This window comes from Rhinolophus sinicus, chromosome 13 (genome assembly GCF_057876585.1).
Source record: "Rhinolophus sinicus isolate RSI-liver-muscle chromosome 13, RSI-T2T, whole genome shotgun sequence".
Taxonomy (NCBI): Eukaryota; Metazoa; Chordata; class Mammalia; order Chiroptera; family Rhinolophidae; genus Rhinolophus; species Rhinolophus sinicus.
In genome coordinates this window covers 36,575,658-36,596,853 of record NC_142513.1, presented here as the reverse complement: position 1 = coordinate 36,596,853, position 21,196 = coordinate 36,575,658, and the positions used below count along the sequence as shown (strand labels likewise).

General features: G+C 36.2%; 1 protein-coding gene across 6 annotated transcripts in view; it reads right to left on the bottom strand.

Moving 5' to 3' along the window:
* The window catches only part of MACROD2 (mono-ADP ribosylhydrolase 2), a 2,124,656-nt gene that overhangs the window by 67,089 nt on the left and 2,036,371 nt on the right, over positions 1–21,196 (bottom strand). For all 6 annotated transcript variants that reach the window (XM_074317443.2, XM_088789270.1, XM_074317442.2 and 3 more), the window contains one exon: positions 7,056–7,133. In XM_074317443.2, coding sequence (XP_074173544.2) covers positions 7,056–7,133 — 78 coding nt within the window. The remainder of the gene's footprint in view (positions 1–7,055; positions 7,134–21,196) is intronic.

Below are 21,196 nucleotides of genomic sequence, written 5' to 3'. Positions count from 1 at the left end.
TAGAAAGAGTTTGATCTTTTCAAGTCTTGCCCTTAAGCTGAATCGGGGAGGAGAAGTGTATCACTTAGTATATTGCTAGTTTTGCTCCACTATTGTGGCAAAATCTTTCTAAGCTTTCTAAGAATTTTTAGGTTTTCCAGTCTAGCACATGAGAACAGGCACTCCTCCTAGCCCTGTGTAAGCTCCAGGGATCATTCTTTCAAATAATGTACTGTTCTTTACTCATCTTCTCATTCATGCACTGGTAATTTCCTCTAATGCATGTACTGAGCAGTACTCAGCTGAAGACTTGAGGGATTCCTTCTGTAGATCGCTAGAGCATTCCTTTGTGGAGCTATCTACTCTCTAGTACTCTGCCTGGAAAATATTAGATACCTTAGCCTTTTAGAAGTTTCAGCTCTCTCTCCTCAACTCGGGAGTCTGCTGGGCTCTGACTGAGGTCCTCCTTTCTGCACTTTGGCCTGGGATGTCTCTCCAAGCATTCTGCTGGGACAACCACAGGGTTCAGTTTATTTCCTGATTTTCGGGTATCACTAAGTCTTACCAATTTTAATATTAATTGGTGTTTTTATTTTCCATGATGACGAAGAAACATTAGCAAACTTAAATTTAATTTACCTCATCTCAATAAATGCCATATTTGTAGTATATTTTAATTCTAAGTATATCTTAACTCTCACAATGTATTATTATCATCATTATTGATATTTGCCATCGATGTTCATTTAGACTTATTCACTAATCACCATTTACCTTGCTTTTAATTCCTTTGCTCGTCTTTGACTTTCAATCAATATCTCCAATATCCTGGGATTAATATCTTCCCACTGCAAGAACACCATAATTCTCCGGTGATGAAGTTTCCTTTTTGTTTTTTGGTCTGAAATGTCCTTAATTAAACTTTATTCTTGAAATATATATTTTCCCTGGGTTTAGAGTTCTTGGTTGACAGCTACTCTCGTGTTTTAATGTCCATCATGTCTATTGAAAAGTCAGATGTCAGGGCAATTGTTTGAAGATTGATCTTTGGATGTTCTGTTTATGTTTGACTTTCATCAGTTTTACTATAAAGGGCCTAATTGTGGATTTATATTGCTTGGAGTTCAAAGGACTTTGGAGTTCACGGCCTGATATCCTTCATCATTGTAGGAAATTTCTCACCATAATTTCTTCAAATATTTCTTCCGCCCAATTTCCTCTCTTTTCTGTTTGGGATTTCAATTACATATGGAATAGACTTTGTCATTTTACCCTCCACATCTTTTCCCTGTGTTTAGTGTTTGCCATCCTTTGTTTTCCTACTATTTTTATTTTGGATATATTCTTCTGACATAACTTCTAGTCCACAAATTCCCTTTCATCTGTGTCTAATATGCTGTTAAACCATATTCCATTCATTGAATTCTTTATCACAGCTGTGGCATCTTTTATGTCTAGACTTTCTTTTATTTTTCTTCAAGATTTTTGTTAAAATATAGCTAATATTCAATATTACATTAGTTTGTAGAATATACTATAATTAAGTATTAAGAATACACCTAATTATTCAGTTTTTATATACTTAAATGAATGATTCCATGATAAGTCCAACAACCATCTGACTCCATACCACACTATCACAACATTATTGACTATATTCCTTATGTTATACATTACATCCCATGAGTTATGTGTTTTATACCTGGAAATTTGAACTTCTCATTCTTCTTCATCTTTCCCCCTCTCTCATTTAATGTTTCAATGAGAGTTGATATTCAATATTATTTTATATTAATTTTTAGGTGTATAGCATAGTGGTCAGACATCTATATAAATTTCAAAGTGATCCCCTGACTAGTTTAGTAGTATCCGCCTGGCACTATACATAGTTATGACCGTATTATTGACTATATTCCCTTTTTCACCTTGTTCACCAACCTCTCTCCCACCTATCACCCCAAAAATTTAGTATCCATTTGACACCATACATAGTTATTACAATATTATTGACTATATTCCTTATGGTATAACCTATATCTCCATGACTATGTTGTAACTGCCAATTTGTACTTCTTAATCTTTTCCCTTATTCATCCACCTCCCTGAACCCCTCTCATCTGACAACCATCAAAATGTTCTCTGTATCTATGAGTTTTTTTCCTGTTTTGTTTGTTTATTTTGTTCTTTAGATTCCTCATATAAGCAAAATCACATTGCACCTGTCTATGTCTGACATACCCCATTCGGTACAATACCCTCCAGGTCCATCCATGCTGCCACAAATAGCAAAAAATGAACAAAGAAACAAAAAACCCATTCTCTTCCTTGGCCAAGCAATATTCCATTGCATATATGTACTACCTACTCTTTACCCATTCATCCATTAAAGAACACCCAACCTGTCTCCACATCTTGGCCATTATAAACAGTGCTGCAATGAACATATGGATGCACAGGCCCCCTCAAAATAGCATTTTGGGTTTCTTTGGGTAAATACCTAGAACTGGGATCACTGGCTCCTTCTTTGTCTCTTGTTATAGCTTTTGTTTTAAAGTCCGTTTTGTCTGGTATAAGTACTGCTACGTCACCTTTTTGTTTGTTTGTTTACATTTTTATAAAATATCTTTTCCATCCTTTTACTTTCACTCTATATGTGTTTTTCGATCTGAAGTGAGTCTCTTGTGGCAACATATGTGAGGGTCTTGTTTTCTTATACATTCAGCCACTCTATGTCTTTATATTGGAGCATTGAATCCATTTATATTGAAAATAATTGTTGATAGATATGTAGTTATTGCCATTTTACTATTCATATTTTTAATCCTTTTTTTTTCCATCTTAAAGAAGTCTCTCTACAACTACTCCCATTACCATTAGTTTGGTGGTAATGAATTCCTTTAGCTTTTTCTTGTCTGGGAAACTCTTTATCTCTCCTTCAGTTCTAAATGATAGCTTTGCTAGGCAGAGTAATCTTGGTTGTAGGTCCTAACTTTCCATTATTTTTAATATTCCATGCCAATTCTTTCTGGCCTGCAAAGTTTCTGTTGAGAAATCATCTGACAGTCTTATGGGAGCTCCCTTGTAGATAACTAACTGCTTTTCTCTTGATGCTTTTAATATTCTCTCTTTGTCTTTAACCTCTGGAATTTTCATTATGATGTGTCTTGGCGTGGGCCTCTTTGAGACTTCATCCTATTTGGGACTCTCTGCTCTTCCTGAATTTGTATGTCTATTTCCTTCATCAGGTTAGGAAAGTTTTCAGTTATTATTTTTTCAAATAGGTTCTCAAATTTTTGTTCTGTCTCTTCTCCTTCTGGTACCCCTATGATGCAAATGTTGTTATCCTTGATGTTTTCCCAGAGGCCCCTTAAACTATCCTCATTTTTCTTATTCTTTTTTTTTTTTCTGTTCCAATTGGATGTTTTCTTCTATGCTGTCTTCCAAATTGCTGATTTAATCCTCTGCTTCATCTAGTCTGCTGTTGATTCCTTGCAGTTCTTCAATTATTGTAATCTTCATTTCTGTCTGGTTCTTTTTTATGGTTTCTATGTACGATTTTATGCTTGCTATCTCTTTGTTGAAGTTCTCACTAATTTTCTTGAGCATGCCTATAACCATTGTTTTGAACGCTGTAACTGGTAGGTTGCTTGCCTCCATTTTGTTTAGTCTTTTTTCTGGAGTTTTTTCCTATTTTTTCATTTGTGATGTTTTTCTTTGTTTCCTCATTTTGACTGTCTCTCAGCGTTTGCTTCTATGTATTAGGTAGATGTGCTACATCTCCAAGTCTTGGCCAGGAAGTCTTATGTAGGAGGTGCCCTATGGGGCTCAGTGGTGGAGTCTCCCTGATCATGTCAGCTGGACGCTCCAGGAACGTCCCTTGTGTAGGCTGTGTGTGCTATCCTGTTACAGTTGAACCTTGGATGCTTTTGTCACATCAGTGGGTGGGATGACATTCTGGCTGACTGGCTGTGGTGTCCGGCCATATCCACAGCTTATGAACTGCTCTATTGGTGGCCTTATCCTGCAAAGAGGGATTTGCCCTTGTGCCTATTGAGACAACTTTTTGGGTGAGCCACTTGTGAGGTAAATTTGGTGGCACTCTGCTGTTGTTGGAACCTGATCCCTAGGTATGTTGGTTCTGGGGCCTTTGGGGAGGGGCTGCGGGGCAGCCACTGCCAGTGACTGGCCAGAGACTACCCGGTAAGACTTACAAAGCAATCCATAATTGGTTGCTGACTGTGTTAAACCTGGAAGCTCATGGAGAGGCCACACTGTGAACCTAGGTTGGCTGCCACCAGTATTGGGTATGTGGTAGCTTAAAGCCAGGACACCCTGAGGCCTGTTGCCACTTGACAGCTCCCATAAGGTTCAGCTGATGATACAGCCTTGTGTGGTTCATGAGTTGGGTGAGGTGGGGTCTCAGGGAGTCACCAGAATGGGATGAGGGGTGTTCTCTGGATTAGAGTTTGGTGCCAGTGCTGAGCCTGGAGCTACTCAGCAAAAGTCTCAGAGCATACTGAGGCCAGCTGCTGCCTTCCTGGAGCCCAAAGACTCCCAATAGTTATCCAAGAATTAGTGCTATGTGGGTGGGGCTCTCTTCTTGCCAAGAAATTACCTCTGGCATTTGGTAAATTGTGTTGGGTGGGGTCCCAGTGAATCACCAGGGTAGAGGAAGCAGAGCTCACCAGGCTAATTCAGATTCAGACTTGGCTGTGTGGGGAGGGCTTCACACAGGAAAGATGGTCCCTGATTGCCAGCTTCGCAGAAGAAGGACTCCACACAGGGAAAATGGCAGCTGTCCTCTAGTCCTCACCCCAAAACCACACAACTCAGTCTCTCCCTGTATGTCACAGATGCATCCCGAGTCACTGTCCATTCACGGGAGCCCAGTGTGAGTGCCTAGGAGCAAGTGAGTTTGTGTGCATGTCCTTTAAGAGGATGTCTGGATTTCCCACAGCTGTCCGTCCACCTGGATTGTTGGAATCCCCACTGTTTTTCAAAGCCAGATGTTGTAGGGGGTCCTCTTCCCAGAATCAGTACCCCAGGCTGTGGAGCCTGGTGTGGGTCTTGGGTTCCTTGCTCCTCCGTGGGGATGTCTGCAGCTGAGATACCCTTTGCGATTCTCAACTGCCACATGCAAGTTATAAAACTTCTGTTCAGCTAGACTTCAGATGGTTCTCCAGGTTGTCTACAATTCAGTTGTAATTTTAATGTGGTCAAGGGGGCAGGCAAGCACTGAATTTATCTTTTCCATCTTGGATCTGTTACCTTGATTTTCTTTTCTTTTTTTCTTTCTTTCTGTTTTGAATTTCCAGTTCTCAGCTAAAATTTTCAATCTTGTCTTCATTCTCTTATATGCAGTTTTTATGTTTTATACTTTGTGTTCATAATGCTAATATTTTTAGCCCAAATGGGCTTGCACTCCTTGACTATTTGTTTGTTCTTTATGTGACCTCGTTTCCTCATTTATTTTGGCTATTTTTTGTATGTGTGTGCTACACATTGCACTTAACAAATTGTTTATGTAAATGGTTTAAGCCTACAACATCATTTTTTTCATCCAATAAATATTTTACATTTGCTTTTCTTAGGTGCCAGAGGGGCTAGCAATCTGGGTTGGTTTTAATTTATTTTGGGGATTGAGGTGATTCAAATCTGTGCAGCAGTCTTTCAGAGGGCTGATCTACTGCTGGTTCATTCTTCCTGATAGGGTACATATTTTTGGTTTTTCAATCCAAGACACAGGGGGTTTACCAGCGTTCCTTACCATTTTGAGCAATGGGACTCAAGATAAATTTTGAAGAATCAGCAAATTCCCTAAGATAAAAACAGTTTCAAATTCTGTACTCGCATCTCTGTATATCTATTTTCTCCCATAAGCTAACCTGACAATTCTTTTCTATCTTGTTTAGTTTGCTCTCTGATGCCTTTAAGTACACTCTTTCACATATATATATATATATATATATATACACATACATATATATAGTCTAGATTATCTAATTGTCTTCAGTGGGAGCAATGGTCTAACTTTTTAAAACTTTCTTTACTGAAAGAAAAAGTATCTCTTTTTCTTTCTCATTTTAAAACAACATACACTATAATTTTCAAAGGTAAAAGCAAATATTTTAAATTTATTTTGATACTAATTTGAAATAATTATTTCAGCATTTTCATACATTTAATGAGTCTATTATTATATCATCCTAGCCAACTTTGTTCTCAATTTTGAATTTTTCCTTCCTTTCTACATTTATTTTTGTGCAGGGCTTCTTTAGTTTTTTAAGAAAGGATACATGGTGGCATATTTTCTTAATCTTTGTATTCCTGAGAAAATATTTCTTTTGAATTCATGCATGAATAATAACTTCACTAAATATAGAAATCGTATCCTTTAGAGCTCTGGAAATGTTACTTCATTTTCTTCTAGTATTTAAAGTTATGGAAGAAAAAAGCTAAGGGTAGTCTGATTTTGGTGATTTCGCTTGTAACCTGATTTTGACTTTACTATTTGATTTAAAAGCATTTCTTTATCATTAATCTTCGTAAATTCCATGAGACTTTGTAAGTTTCTGTTTTCATTATCTTTGTTCATAAATATAATGTGCATTTTTGTGTTTCGGGTAGAAAACTGGTTTGCATTAGGAAACTTATTTTCCCCATTATTTTTCTAAAGGTTGCTTCATTTCTGTTTGCTCTATTCTTTCTTCTTGGTATTTCAAGGATGTATAGATTTAATCTCTTGGATCCATTCTCTATATGTCTCACATTTATTCTCATTGTTATCATACCTTTATTTCAGTAGTTTTAAACCCAATTCTTATAGAGTTCAGGCAGGTAACAAAAAGAATTAATGCCAGCCTAGCACAAATATAATGTGTGATGAGGATTGTGGAGAGCAAATGCCTCTTTTGAATATGGCAGCTACCAATCTCCTGGTATTTGGCTCTAATAAAATATCAGATTCCATTTTTTTCCCCCAGAAAACCTAAAATCTGAGTTTTTTAAAAATATAATATTCCTCAGCAGGAAAAAAAAAAAAAAAGCAAAAACTGGAAAAGGATCTCATAACTTACCATTGGGATGATCTTGGTTACATACAGAATGATTGATTACTTCATTGTCTTTTGTAATATCCTCATCTTTTGCAGAATCTGACACAACAAATAAGCAAAACCTCTAGTCAGCATTTTAAACCAGGAAATAGAGCAGCGTCCAGCACTAACATGATAGATTTATGTTTGGGGGGGTTTAATTTATTACTTAAAAATACCATTAAAACACTTAAATATTTTCATCAATAAATTAACTTTTCTTGAAGGACTGCATAAGATGTCTGTACAATGTTTTCAAGGTAAAGATGGTAAAGATTTGGTTGGGACATCATTTTGCAACAAAGAAGAAAATATAAGCAGGCTTTATGCATCAATGAAAGTCATAGGAAAATTGTGCAAAAGGATATGAAAGGAAGGCAAAATAGGGAAGATTAAAGGAATATCTAATTTTAATGTTCTTAATGCTTCCATTACTATAGTCATTCATGTATGGGAACCTTGAATCTTTGAAAAGCCAGATGTAGAGCTTTTCAATCCAGTGGTAATTAAGTTCATCTTTCTCAGGAACTGTATCAGTATAACAATAGCAAAGGGAGAATGCAAACCTTCTGTTCTGGGCAATTTCATCCTCTTTTTTTGTAGAGCACTTTTAAATGTGGGATCAACATAAGTTCATCGTTTTTTTGTTTTGTTTTTTTTGGTCACGTGAGATACTTTACAGTGGCTAAAATGTTTCCAATGACTATGGATTCTGGCAAAGCTAGAAAGCATGTTTGGATGTTTGAGATCTCTCTGGAGGCTCTTTAAAAAGCCATCACAGAAAGCATGTGAGTATGTCCATAGGAAGACAGAAAATAGGTTTTTCATTAATTTTGTAAATATTTATTAAGGGCCAATTCTATGCCAGGCACTGTTCTTGATGCTAGGGAGTCAACAGAAAACAAAATGTCAAATCTCTGTCCTCATAGAGGTTACAATCATGCAGCTAAAAGGGTGGTCATCCAAAGATCTATAAAAGCCTTAATCTTGTATGCATGTGGCTGTGAAGAAAGCTGGGATGGCACAACAACACCTCTCTTCCCTATCATTGGGTTCTCTACTGAGTTCATATTGCTCAGTTGCATTTTATAACAGAGCTGATTTATGTGGAATCTAAAATAAATCATTCTTTCTCTTTTCCTTTCCCTCTTCTCTCTCATAGTTTGGAATATTATAAGAAAGTTTGTTTCTCGAAACTGCCACAGGCAACATTTGATGGACAAGTAAGAAACTTGGGTAGTTAACATATGATTCCAATTTAATAACCAGTGAAGCAAGTATACACCCAAAGTGTATGGTTTTAATTAACTGCAAATAATTCCCCCAAGGCAAATGTTTAATTATCTGCACAGCTTCTGATTTCTTTCTGAGACTGACAATAAGTTTCAAAGTCCAAATTTGGAAGCAAAGCTAAGCATAGACACATTTTCCAAACTGTTATCTCACTCATGTCAAATTGTTTTAAACCAACTCCCATTAAAATATGCCTTTTTAATTTTAAATCTAACGTGGTTTAAAAAAGTATCCTTTGAATACTTTTTTCCACATTAACACTGAAAATGAACAATGACAAAAAACTGCTATAAAAATCAGGCTAAACTTTAATTTTGAAAGTGTTGCTTTAGTTTCACTTGTTTATAGAAAATAGTATTATTCAATATTATGTAGTCTTGTGTAGATTTTGCACATCATTAAACTGTATTCATTTACACTCAACAATAATTTATTATATTTTATGCACCAAATATTACACAAGAAATATCTTTTAAAAAGTGATTTACATTGAGTTTACAAGTTCTCATGATTCACATAAGACAGGTGAAAGTATTTGAAAAATTAATCAATAGACTTACCTGTTTTGTCGCTAAAATCCATGTCTTTAGTAAATTGACCCTTTACTTTAAATTTCCTTAATGAGTTCCTGTAACATTGCCAAGGTACCTTCTGACCTTATGTGCTCTAATCTATGAAATGTATTTCATTGAATCCAAGACACATTGTTATTTGCATCATTATTTTGTATAGTATTAGAAAAAAAATGAGACCAAAATTAATTATAACACACTATCAATTATAAGAATGTGTCCTACTTTTAGAACTAAAATATATGAAAGACTATGCATCCTAGAATTATGATGTTTGAGTATATTATGTGTGTACAGAAATACACATCTTTATGTGATGACAACAATTTCATATCAATGTGACCCATCATCAAAGCCACAAGTTCATTTTGTGCTATACGTAAGCCTAAGCCTCTTCTCCAGAAATGGTTCCACATACGTACACTTACTTGCATGTATAGCAATAAAGCAAGATAGAAACTATGAGCTCATAATAAATAGCATCCACAGATAACCAGGTACCTATGGAAGATTGTCAGCACTGTATTTTCTCTATTAAAAGGCCTATTTAAATTTCCAGCTTCATGAACTTTAACTAGACTGGATCAGATCCTGAGTGTTTTGAATCATGGGTCCTATTACATTACATTTGGTTCTAGGTTTGAAAGGACAGTGGGACTTTTCTGCTTAGGAGGTGATGAAAGTTGCGTTGCATATGTATATAAAATTATTATTCATAATGACAAAGAGAGAAAATATATCCAGTATATATGGTCGCTAAAAGAGCTTATTGTTTCTATGCAAATTCTATAAACGACCATCAAAATGTAGTGTATATACTACATTCTTGAAGTACCTTGGATTCACATTTTATTTAATTCTAAAAGTTATCATGGGGCAATGTTCAAAAAATGTAAGCGTTATCACTTAATTCTGAGATTCATTCAATGTTATTTTAATAGCAGAGAACGTGAGTTAAATTTTTATGTAGATTCTGACTTTCAAAACCTTTAAGGTCAATGTTCTATTAGAGAATTTTTAAAAATGCAAATATTAAATCAAATAGTCAAGCCAAAGTTCTAAAGATAGGTTATCTTTTAAGATTAACAAGAATAAAAAATACTTTTATAAATTTAAAAAAATCTCATTTAGAAAGTTGGAAAGGTTTAACAGAGTATTTTAAATAGATTAAAATAAAAAGAAAACATAAAACAGAAATTCCAAAAAGGTCATTTTTAATGCAGTCAATTATACATGTCTACACAGAATAGTATACGTATAGACTTCAGCTGTAATAATAAATGATGAAACTATTGAATTTTTAACCATATATAAACTATAAATAAATATAAATGCTATCTTTAAAATATGTTCCCTTAGAACAAAAGTTCTTAACCCTAGGGAATCACTGAATATACTCTAGGGGTCCACAAACCCTTTCAAAATGATATGCGAAATGTACTCATATATTTATTAATATGTTTATTTTTTCTGGGAGAAAATAGCTTCCATCATATGTTCGTAGGGACTATGACACCAACAAAGTTGAAAATAACTATAGACATTTATACCCTAATATCAGTGACACTGCCATCTTACAAAAGATTTTTAGGACTATTATTGAGAAATTAGTACAGAACCTGATGCCCACTACATTAATTCATGGATAATGGCAAATCTTAAATTCTTAAGGTAGATTTGGTATGAGGAACTAACAAAAAAGTGTGTGTGTGTGTGTGTGTGTGTGTGTGTGTGTGTGTTTAAAAAATGAGGAAGACAATGCAACTGGCAAAAAAACAGATTACATAAAAATTAGAGGTGCTTATAAAGTAAAAACTATAAATGATTGAAGCTATTTCCAAGCCAGGAAGTGTACATCTACTAAAAGGTAGCCCCTGACGACTATTTAGTATAGCTATAGGAGGTCATTTTGATGTAAAAGTTTTAATGGGTCTGAACAAAATAAATGTTATATACAAACACCTACACATAAAATATTCTTGCTCTGTAATGTGTAAACATCCACACACAAGTACCTTAGCTTGACATAAAAGTTGCACAGAAACAATCATGCAGATTTCCTTTGATTCTTGTAAACTTTGATTTGATTATACCAAGCAAAACATTTATCCTGGCCTGCTCATTTGAATCACTGGCTTATTATGTGGCGCAATTGGAATAAAGTAATTTTTCCTTTATCTGAAAAGTGTGCTTATCCACAGTAAAGTAGAATCTCCACAGCTGTTTACGGTCTCATTGAGCCTCTCTAGTGACTATTCCCATATATAGGAAAAATACCAGGGGTGCCAAAAAAATGTATACAAGTGGACACTTTGGTCAATGTTGCTCAAGCAGTAGTTCATCATAATCAGAAGTGTCTGGACGCTGATGGTAACCACTTGGAGCACCTCTTGTAATTGCAGAAGTCAAACATGACTGTATTCATCTTTTGTTATCAGTATCTATTGAGTTATTACATTTTAATAGTTTTTTTTTTCCTTTCTTAAAATATATATACATTTTTTTTGGCACCCTCTGTATATACTGCAATGTGTTCCCAGAGCATTCAGGTGGTCATGATCTGAACTGTGCTTGGTCCTGTGCAGCTGGATATAGCAGGCTGAACTATATTTACCTGAAAAGTAACTGGTCCATAAGACAGGATATTGCCCTGAGCGTCTGGAGACCTGATGAGCTATGGCTAGTCATTTGTCTTCATTATACTCTCATTAACCCCCATTAGAAGGCAGCCAATCACTCCCAGGTTTATTGAATCCAGGCACTAACAGTCTTTGAGACATGGCTGGGAAAACTACCATCATGCACCACTAACTTTGTTTTTGTTAAAAAACACATTTCAAATTCCACACAGTAAACTTGTATAAACCAATTCATTCTTGACATCGAAGGTGATATTCATCTGAGGTTGGTTTTGAAAATATAAGCAAATAAGAGAATCAATTATGATGGAATGGACACTGGCTTGGGTTGGGATTCTAGATTTACAACTATAAGCTTCGTTACTGTAAGAATGCCCATTCTCCTTATATGATCTGTTTCTGCACCTAGGAATTGAGGGTGTTGAGCTAGATAATCTCTCTAAAATACCTTACAATGTGAATCTGCTGATCTGCTCAAATTACCTCTTTGTTCTGCACAACACTTCTCTGTAAACATTTCCATGCTTTCCTCATTATTCAGTTACCTGAATTGGACAGTTTCACTCTGAGACTTTTGCTACCTATTTATAAAATAAAGGTTAATAGTGGGGGAAATAATGCCATGTGACTTTGGTGTCACACTGGCCGTTGTTAACATTGTGATTCCATGAAGAATCATCACAATGTAAAACAGAACAGCTGGACATGAAGCTGGGCTGGACCATGATGGAAAAAGAAATGCTTAATTACCCTTTCCATCAAGTTAATTTCTCCCCTTTGGCAAAGTAAACAAAGGCAAATCTGCTCTTGTTTCCCTTGTCTGTGACCTGCTATCCTTGACCTCCTTCCTTCTGATTCCTTTCTATTCTAGCTTCCCTCTCATTTGTTAAGCCTTGCACCACAGGCTTTCTTGATATCATTTAAGAAAAAAATCTGACCAGGCCAAAGGTATGAAAAGTAGTTATGATTATAAATATGAACTGACTTGGAGTTCTATTAAAAATTTATCTATAAATCAGGGAAAATACAAGTGTTTTATTTACACTTTGGTTTAATTCCAACTGACAATGAAACGTTTTTGTGACTGTACTACTGAGAGAAACTTCCCCAAAGGAGAAATGATGAGGGATTTTTCACCCTGACTCTGGGCAGGGTCACAGCCTAGCATCTGGCCACTATTTCTCAGTTATTTTATTACATGGAGAAATTGAGGAAGTAGAGAGTGTTTGTCTCCAGATTCATAAATATTTCACCTTCTGGGCCCAGGTGGTTTTCAGACAGATGCTTGGAGAATGTGGCTGACAAGCCAGGACTTCATGCTGCTCAGAGTCAGGGATTTCCTACAGTCTTCAAGATAGGAGTATTACCACCCGGTCGAAGCAAAACGTAAGTCGTTTCCCCCCAAGTGATGTAAACAGACAAGTTAGGACACTAAGATAAGCATTTGGACGATTTGTGGGAGTCACTCATTTTACCTGAGCTTAAAGACTTGGGGAGTCACTCGTTTTACCTTATCTTAAAGACTTGGATGACTGCTCATTATTAGCACCTATTTGCTCCTCACATCCAAAAGGATCCAGAAATCCATCCAAATGAAATGGATGTGTTTACTTTTTTCTTTTCTTTTTTTTTTCCTTTAATTTTTCCACGTTATTGAATGTAATCCTATAATTTTGATGGCTGCCGAGAAGTTCATTATATAGATCTGCCCAAGCTAATTTACTGTTGCCTCTTTTATCATACATTCAAATTGAAATTCAAATTTTTGGCCATTCTAAATCATCCTATGTTGTTTTTGTATTGGGTGTCCCAAGGCTGGATTTACTTCACTTTTTGTTCTCTGATTTCTTCTCAGTCTGCTCCCATCTCTGAGATCCTGAGAGAATAGATCTCGTCAGAGCTAGAGTAGCTAGACTAGAACGCACATCAGCTAAGCCTTACTGCAGACAGTGCCCCACCCATGTCCCAATGGACTATCCCTGAGATCACAGCAGATGCTTTCAGGAGATGAGCTAATCTCTGAGATACAGACTGAAGGCATTAGTGCTCCAGATAGGCCAGAAATACCCAGCAGCTACTCAACTTCTGACCCCCAAAGGATTTAGGAGATGAAACCACAGAGTCCTTGCCCCTCAGGGAGACAGTTCAGAATGCACTCTATACATCTCTCAGAGGAAAAGCATCTCAGTTCCCCTCAGCCATAATCTCATTAACATGCCCTCCCTTCCCTGCTCCACTTCTCCACCCCTCACCTGTGCTTCCAGGGATCACCTCACAAATAAACCAACTGTACTCACATCCTTGTCTCAGGATTTGCTTTTGGGAAACCTAAACTAAGACAGCCTAGATAGTCACTAACCTGTCTCTTGCTATTTAATAGCAAAAATGTGAATATTCACCCTACTCTCCTGACTCACAGCTCTTTGTCATGCTGCTTTTCTTTAGGGAATGTTGGGGAAAGTGCCTGCTGCCTGACAAGGAAGATTTTGGAAAAAAGGTTCCCATGTTTTGCACCATATAATCTTGAGAGCTGGACCACAGATGATCAGTGAGGGATGGGTCTTGCGCAGTCATCTGACATTAAGGTGGCCAGAGACATTAAGTTGGCCTATCACGACAACTCCATCTACCAGGAGAGAACTAATATTCTGTTATTATGAATGGAATTCATCAGCTTCTTTGTCCTGGAGTGTTTGATGGTAACATTTACAAAGAAACTTAAAGTGTAGAGTGGTTTAAAGGCAGACATTCACCGAAAGTGAAGGGTAGAAACACAAGCCACTATGGGGTAGAACAAAGAAGCATAAACAGTTACTTAGTAGCATTATAAGAATAAAAAGAGGAAAATAAAGTAATGAAAATCTTGGATACTTCTTGAACGAATGACTATTAGAGAAATTCTGAGTTTCTAGAGGGATTGTTTGAACTGTCGCTTCCTCCCAAATAAATGATCCAGTTCTTGAGGCTAATGAAATGGTTTCTTCACTCTCTCACTTTTCTACCGAGGTGAACTCAATGTGTGTGTCACTTTTGCATAACTTAAAAGACTTTGACTCACTTACTTTGTGGTTCTTGCAAGTTCATTGTCTACTTTTAACGTGTATAAGGTCTGACAATTAAGTTCACAAACTTGTTGCAACGATGTTACTAACATTTTTTGATGTCGAAGGGATTATTCATTATTAATTTGTACCAGCTGGACAAACAGTTAACCAAGTTTACTATTTGGAAGTGCTAAAAAGGCTGCATGAAAAAGTTAGACAACCTGAACTTTTTGCCAACAATTCATGGCTCTTGCATCACGACAATGCACCAGCTCACACAGCACTGTCTGCGAGGGAATTTTAGCCAGTAAACAAATAACTGTATTGGAACACCCTCCCTACTCACCTGATCTGGCCCCCAGTGACTTCTATCTTTACCTGAAGATAGGAAATATTTGAAGATAAAGAAAATATTTTGATGAATATTTTGAAAGGAAGACATTTTGATGACATTCAGGACATCGAGGGTAAAACGACGACAGCTGCGATAGCCATTCCAGAAAACGAGTTCCAAAATTGCTTTGAGCGGTCGACTAGGCACTGGTGACAGGTGCATAGCTTCCCAAGGGGAGTACTTAGAAGGTGACCATAGTGATATTCAGCAATGAGGTTCGTCGCACTTTTTCTAGGATGACTTCGCGAACCTAATTGTCTGACCTAATTGTGTGTGTATATATATATATACACACATATATATGGATATATATGTATATTTAAAACATTTCTATAATATTATTTTTCTTGTCTACAAACATTATTTTAAGAAGTATGGCATTCTTTTAGATACATTTTTTGAAATGCTCACCTTTTCAGTCATTTCATATATATAGAACCCTCATGAACCTTGTACAAACCATGTTTCCCCGAAAATAATACCTAACTGGAAAATAAGACCTAGCATGATTTTTCAGGATGACATCCCCTGAACATAAGCTCTAATGCGTCTTTTGGAGCAAGAATTAATATAAGACCTGGTCTTATATTTGGGGAAACATGGTAAATTGAAAGGTACTGGATCAAGAAAATTATAGAAAGTTAAAGAGGGTAACAACCTGGTCATGCAGAAGAAAGCAAGTTCAGTATATTTCATTTTCAAAAATGACCCTGACGAGGAAAAAAAAAAATCAGGTGACATCTGGTATCACAGGAAATGGGGTGTATAGAGGCATTTCTATGATGAGGGCAATGTTTTGCCTCATAAACTGAGAAAAATGCATTAAAACTAAATGTTATAAAATGTTATTTTATGGGAACCTTGGGAAGTATACTAGGACTAAATTAAAAGTGTTATTTTCTATTTCTAGAAAGATTTTATTTTAATCCACTATTATTTTAGACTAGGTTTAACTATAAGTTCTAGAAATTATTATTATAGATATTCCTAATGCAATCATTGACTATACTATTCTGCTCAGGCTGTCACCACAAAATGCCATAGTTGGGGTGACTTAAACAACAGAAATTTATTTTCTCATAGTTCTGGAGGTTAGAAGTTCAAGATCAAGGTACTGTCTGATGCACTTTCTGGTGAGAACACTTTTCCTGGCTTGCAGAAGGAAGCCTTCTAGTTGTGCCCTCACACAACCTTTCCTCAGTGTGTTTGTGTGGAGAGACAGAAATTTCTCTCTCTTCCTCTTATTAAGAAGGCCATTAATCTCATCATGAGGTCCCCACCATCAGGACCTACTCTAATCCTGATTACTTTCCAAAGACTCCATCTCCAAATACTTTCACATTGGCTTGGACTCAAAATATGAAATTTGTTTGTGTTTTGGGGAAAACAAACATTCTGCCCGTAACACTGACGTATGCATTTGTGCACATGGCTGTTTGCATGATTTTTTTAACTTGTGAATGTTAGCTGTTCAAGCTGGTATTCCTGCTGTACATCAGAACAAAGTTTCAAAATCAATTTGGAAATGGACTCATCTCTGAATGTAAGGTTCAATTTCCCCATCCCAGTTCTCTTGAATCAGTTTTAATCAGCCCTTAAACTGCGTCATGTAGTCAATGTTTGGATAGAATGGATAAAGCAGTGAAGAGGGGATCTGGGTTAATATTCTAAACACTTCATAATTGGCATTCGTGTTGCCTAATCAGAGTGGAATGTCCAAACCAATGGGGCAAGGACCTGGAGCCCCACGGTGTGCCGGCATGTCAAGGTGGTGGAGGGAGTGACTTGCAAGGATGGAAGTTAAGTCACTGTTTGCCAAACACCAGGTAAATATTTCAGTATTTTAAAAATACTTGGAGAAATATCAGGGTACACTGGCAGAATATTAATCTGTTTATAGTAGAGAATTAAAGTTTCAAAAAAGATACTGCAAATAGTATAACAACCAACAATCTCTGATATTCTTCTAATATTGGTGAAAATAAAGAGAAGTAGCTATGTTGTTAAAGACCCAAAGAGTCTACAATGTAGATTTGGAGTAATCCTCAAAACCACATTTGTGGTCACCTCTTATTCTGTGACCTTACCTGATAAAACACCATTGAAAATAGAACCAGCAAAAACTTTAGGATAGTAGTACTTCTATCTGGAGCACTGCATCCTGTTTAGTCAGCATCACACCCCTGGCCCCTTTGTTATGCACACACGCTTCTACTGCTCCCTGTGTCACTGGTGAGGAAAACACATCTGATCAGGGTGACTGCACTAGTAGATGAAGCTGATGGCCCGATGGCCATCTGTTGAGAGATGTAAAGGGACACCCGATAAGACCATCAGTTCCCCTGTCCTCTTATCGTTCGCAATGGAGCATATTTTATCCTTCTGGGACTGGAAACTTCCTTCTGTCTTTTGGGACATTTTAAAATGCAGACCTCCGTGGAGGTATCCTGCTTGAGGTCATTTTATGGTAATTACTTAATAATCAATTACTAGAAACGGGTCTGAAGCCAGCTAAGAACAAGAAAAGGATTACACCGAGCAGAGACCAAGAGGAAGGTGAGGACCTTAATTAAACAGAAAACATAGAACATCAAGGCAGCTTAAATTCATCCTCTAACCCTGAGAAGTACTAAATGGAGTCACCTTAAGGGGAAATCTCTAGTGGTTGTTTAAGAAGGTCAACAAACAATCCGATTAAAAAAATGGGCAGAGGACCTAAAAAGACACTTCTCCCAAGAAGACATACAAATGGCAACAGATATATGAAAAAATGATCAACTTACTAGCTATGAGAGAAATGCAAATCAAAACCACAATGAGATACCTCCTCACACCTGTTAAAATGGTTATTATCAACAAGACAAATAATAACAAGCATTACACTATGGAGCAAAAGGAACCCTCATACACTGCTGGTGGGAATATAAACAGGAACAGACACTACGAAAAACAGTGTAGGGTTTTTTCAAAAAATTAAGAATAGAATTACCATAAGGCCCAGCAATCCATCTCCTGGGTATCTACCCGAAGAATCTGAAAACACTTATTTGTGAAGATATATGTTCTCTTATGTTCATGGTGGCCAAGATATAGAAACAACCGAAGTGTCCTTCAATAGATGATTAGGTAAAGAAAATGTGATACATATATACAATGGAATAGTACTTGACCATGAAAAGAGGATGAAATACTGCCATTTGTGACTACTTGGATGGATCTTGAGATTATCATGTTAAGCAAAATAAGTCAGAAAAATTCAAGATCCATATGACTTCATTCATATGTGGGATATAAAACTGAAAGCAACAAATGAACAAGACAAACAAACAAAAACTCCTTGACATAGACAACAGTTTAGTGGTTACCAGAGGGTAATGGAGGAGGGAGGTGGTAGAGGAGGGTAAATGGATCAAATACATAGATGATGGATTATAGAATTGTATACTTGAAACATATATTTTTCCTAACCAATGTTACCTCAATATATTTAATAAAAATTTAAAAAAAGGCCAACTGAGAGTGAGGGAAGGCTGCTGAATTAGTGTATGTTATTTAGATTACTAAACACTTTCCTAAAGATTTATAGTCATAATTTTTATGAAAATTAGAATTACTAAGTTTTCATTAAAGATAAACATACATAAAGAAAAGGAAAGCTGAAATACATTGAATTTGTTAACCAAAGCCCACCTGTGTGCATTTCTTTTCTATGTCTAAGTCAACTTTCATTTAAAGTAGGATTTCTAAAGTTTCACAAGTGTACAGCCTGATGAATTATCACAAGCTGAGCGCTCCCGTATGCGCAGCACCAGCTCAAGAAACAGAACTTATCCAGCATCACGGAAGCCAGGCTCATCCTCCCTTCCAGGCACTACCCTCACCCCAAACATCACCCCTCTAACTTCCAACAGCATGTGTCAGTTTTCCTGTTTTCAGACTTTATATAAATAGAATTACACACAATATGTGCTCTTCTATGTCTGGTTTCTTTTGTCAACATTATTTTGGTGAAATTCATTCGTACTGTTGCTTGTGAAGTGGATTTTAACTATACTATGAAGCCTGGCCATATCAATAGATCCTACAGTGAATCTTATTTGAAGAGTGAAAATTATTATTTTTTCTTTTTTCAAATAACCAACATTCACTACCTTCCCATACTTTGCCTTCAACTTATTATTTCCTTACTAAAGTGGTTCTTAAATATTAGGGTGCAATGGGATCCCTTGGAGGGGTTTTTAGCAAATAGAAAGCTGAGCCCTCCCTCAGAGTTTCTGATTGTTTAAGTCTGGGGTGAGGCCTGAGAATTTGCATTTCTAACAATTTCCCAGGTGATGCTGATCCTGCTGCTCCAAGGACCACTCTTTAAGAACCACCTCTAAAATAAATTGAATTTGTTAACCAAAGTCCATCGTGTACATTTATTTTCTCTATCTGAGTCAACTTTCATTTAAAGTAAAATTTACAAAACAAGAATCCTCATATAAACTGCCCATGTATTTTCCATTGCAGGGGGGTCAGCATCTCATACGTGGTGAGGAAGACTTCAACGCTCTATGAGTAGCTGAATCTATGAAATCTACATCAATATGTGAAGATGTGAGAGCCACTTTCATAGCATCCCCTCGTTAACATTAGATATACTGGATCTTACTGTTAAAAATCTGAAAATCCTTGCAGCCTGACATATATCCAGGAAAAAGTCCTGCCCAAGTATCAAGAAAGGCCAAGGTCATATCACTATGCTTGCATTACATCCTGCAGGCAAGAGCTCCTAAAGAATAAAACTTTATGAGTAAAAGTAATAAACCATCACTACAACATATTCCTCTCAAGGTATTCTAGACACTGTCTAATACATTAGTCACCAGCCACATGTGCCAGTGAACACTTGCAATGTTGCAAGTCTGAATGACAAGTTCTTTAAGTGTAAAATACACACTGGGTTTCACAGACTTAGTATAAAAAAAGAAAAATGTAAAATATCTCATTAATAATTCTTATATTGACTACATTTTGGAATTATTATATTTTGAATACATTTGTTCAATAAAATACATTATTAAAACTATTTTTCCTCTTCCTTTTTTTTTTTCTTCTTTAATGTGGCTATTAGAAAAATTAATCACATATATGGCTCGTATTTGTAGCTCACATTTATTTCTGCTGGACAGTGCTGTTCTACAGAATATAGTATCACCCTGACTTATACAAATAGTTAAAGACATGTTTATTTGAAGGCCAGAGTTATGAGGATGGGAAATTGCAGCTTGCCAAAGGATGGTTCATCAGAATCTAGAAATTCTAATTTGGCTTATTGAGAAGCATCTACAAATTCTAATAGGGATGACTGGGAAGAAAAAGAGTCTAATTAGGTATAATCAGAGAGAATGTTCTGAGATGGATTTAGAAGAAAGAGAGAATGATGAATTTATTAACAACTATCACACTGAAAAAAAACTACTTACACCCGAACAATATTCAATGGTTGAAAGTTTTTGCTTTATGTTGATTTGACCCAAATTTCTTAGCCTGGCATTCAAAGTTCTCCCTAATTAAGGCTCTAGCTTAGTGACTAATTAATGAATGGAAGGACAGATCCATCATTTAAGCCAAGTGGATTTATTCATTGTACCAAAATTAGGTTTTTTGATATCCTACTTCCAACCTTTCATGGATGTTCTTCTCTCCCACCCCCCAGAAAATTGCTTCTTTCTATTATATTACATTTGTGCACCTTACAGATCACAACTTAAATCTCATATTCTCATCCTACATTTTACAAATAATTTCAGGCCAGAGAAGTTCCTTGACCCCAAGCTCCTTTAATATGTTTCAGTGTAATCCTTCCTTGGTACTTGTCATGCTCTCTCTGCTTTGTTAGCTGTCTTGCATCCTAGATTTGTGGCCTCAGAACACTTACCTATTGCTCTGTGTTTTACTGTTCTAGTTTGTAGGGTGGGGTGATACTGAAATTATATCATAGATGAGAGTGGAATGAGTGAAAACATGTAAAGTTAGAATAGAATCTGGTGTATAATACAGGTTAGATAAATATCAGCTGCTATTATTATCGTTGTTGCTGATAATAGCTACGTAACACACACTTGCATATTTCATTTTTCCATCTAGATTATAAATTCCTTGAAGGACAAGAACTATAGTTTCTTCTTCACATCAC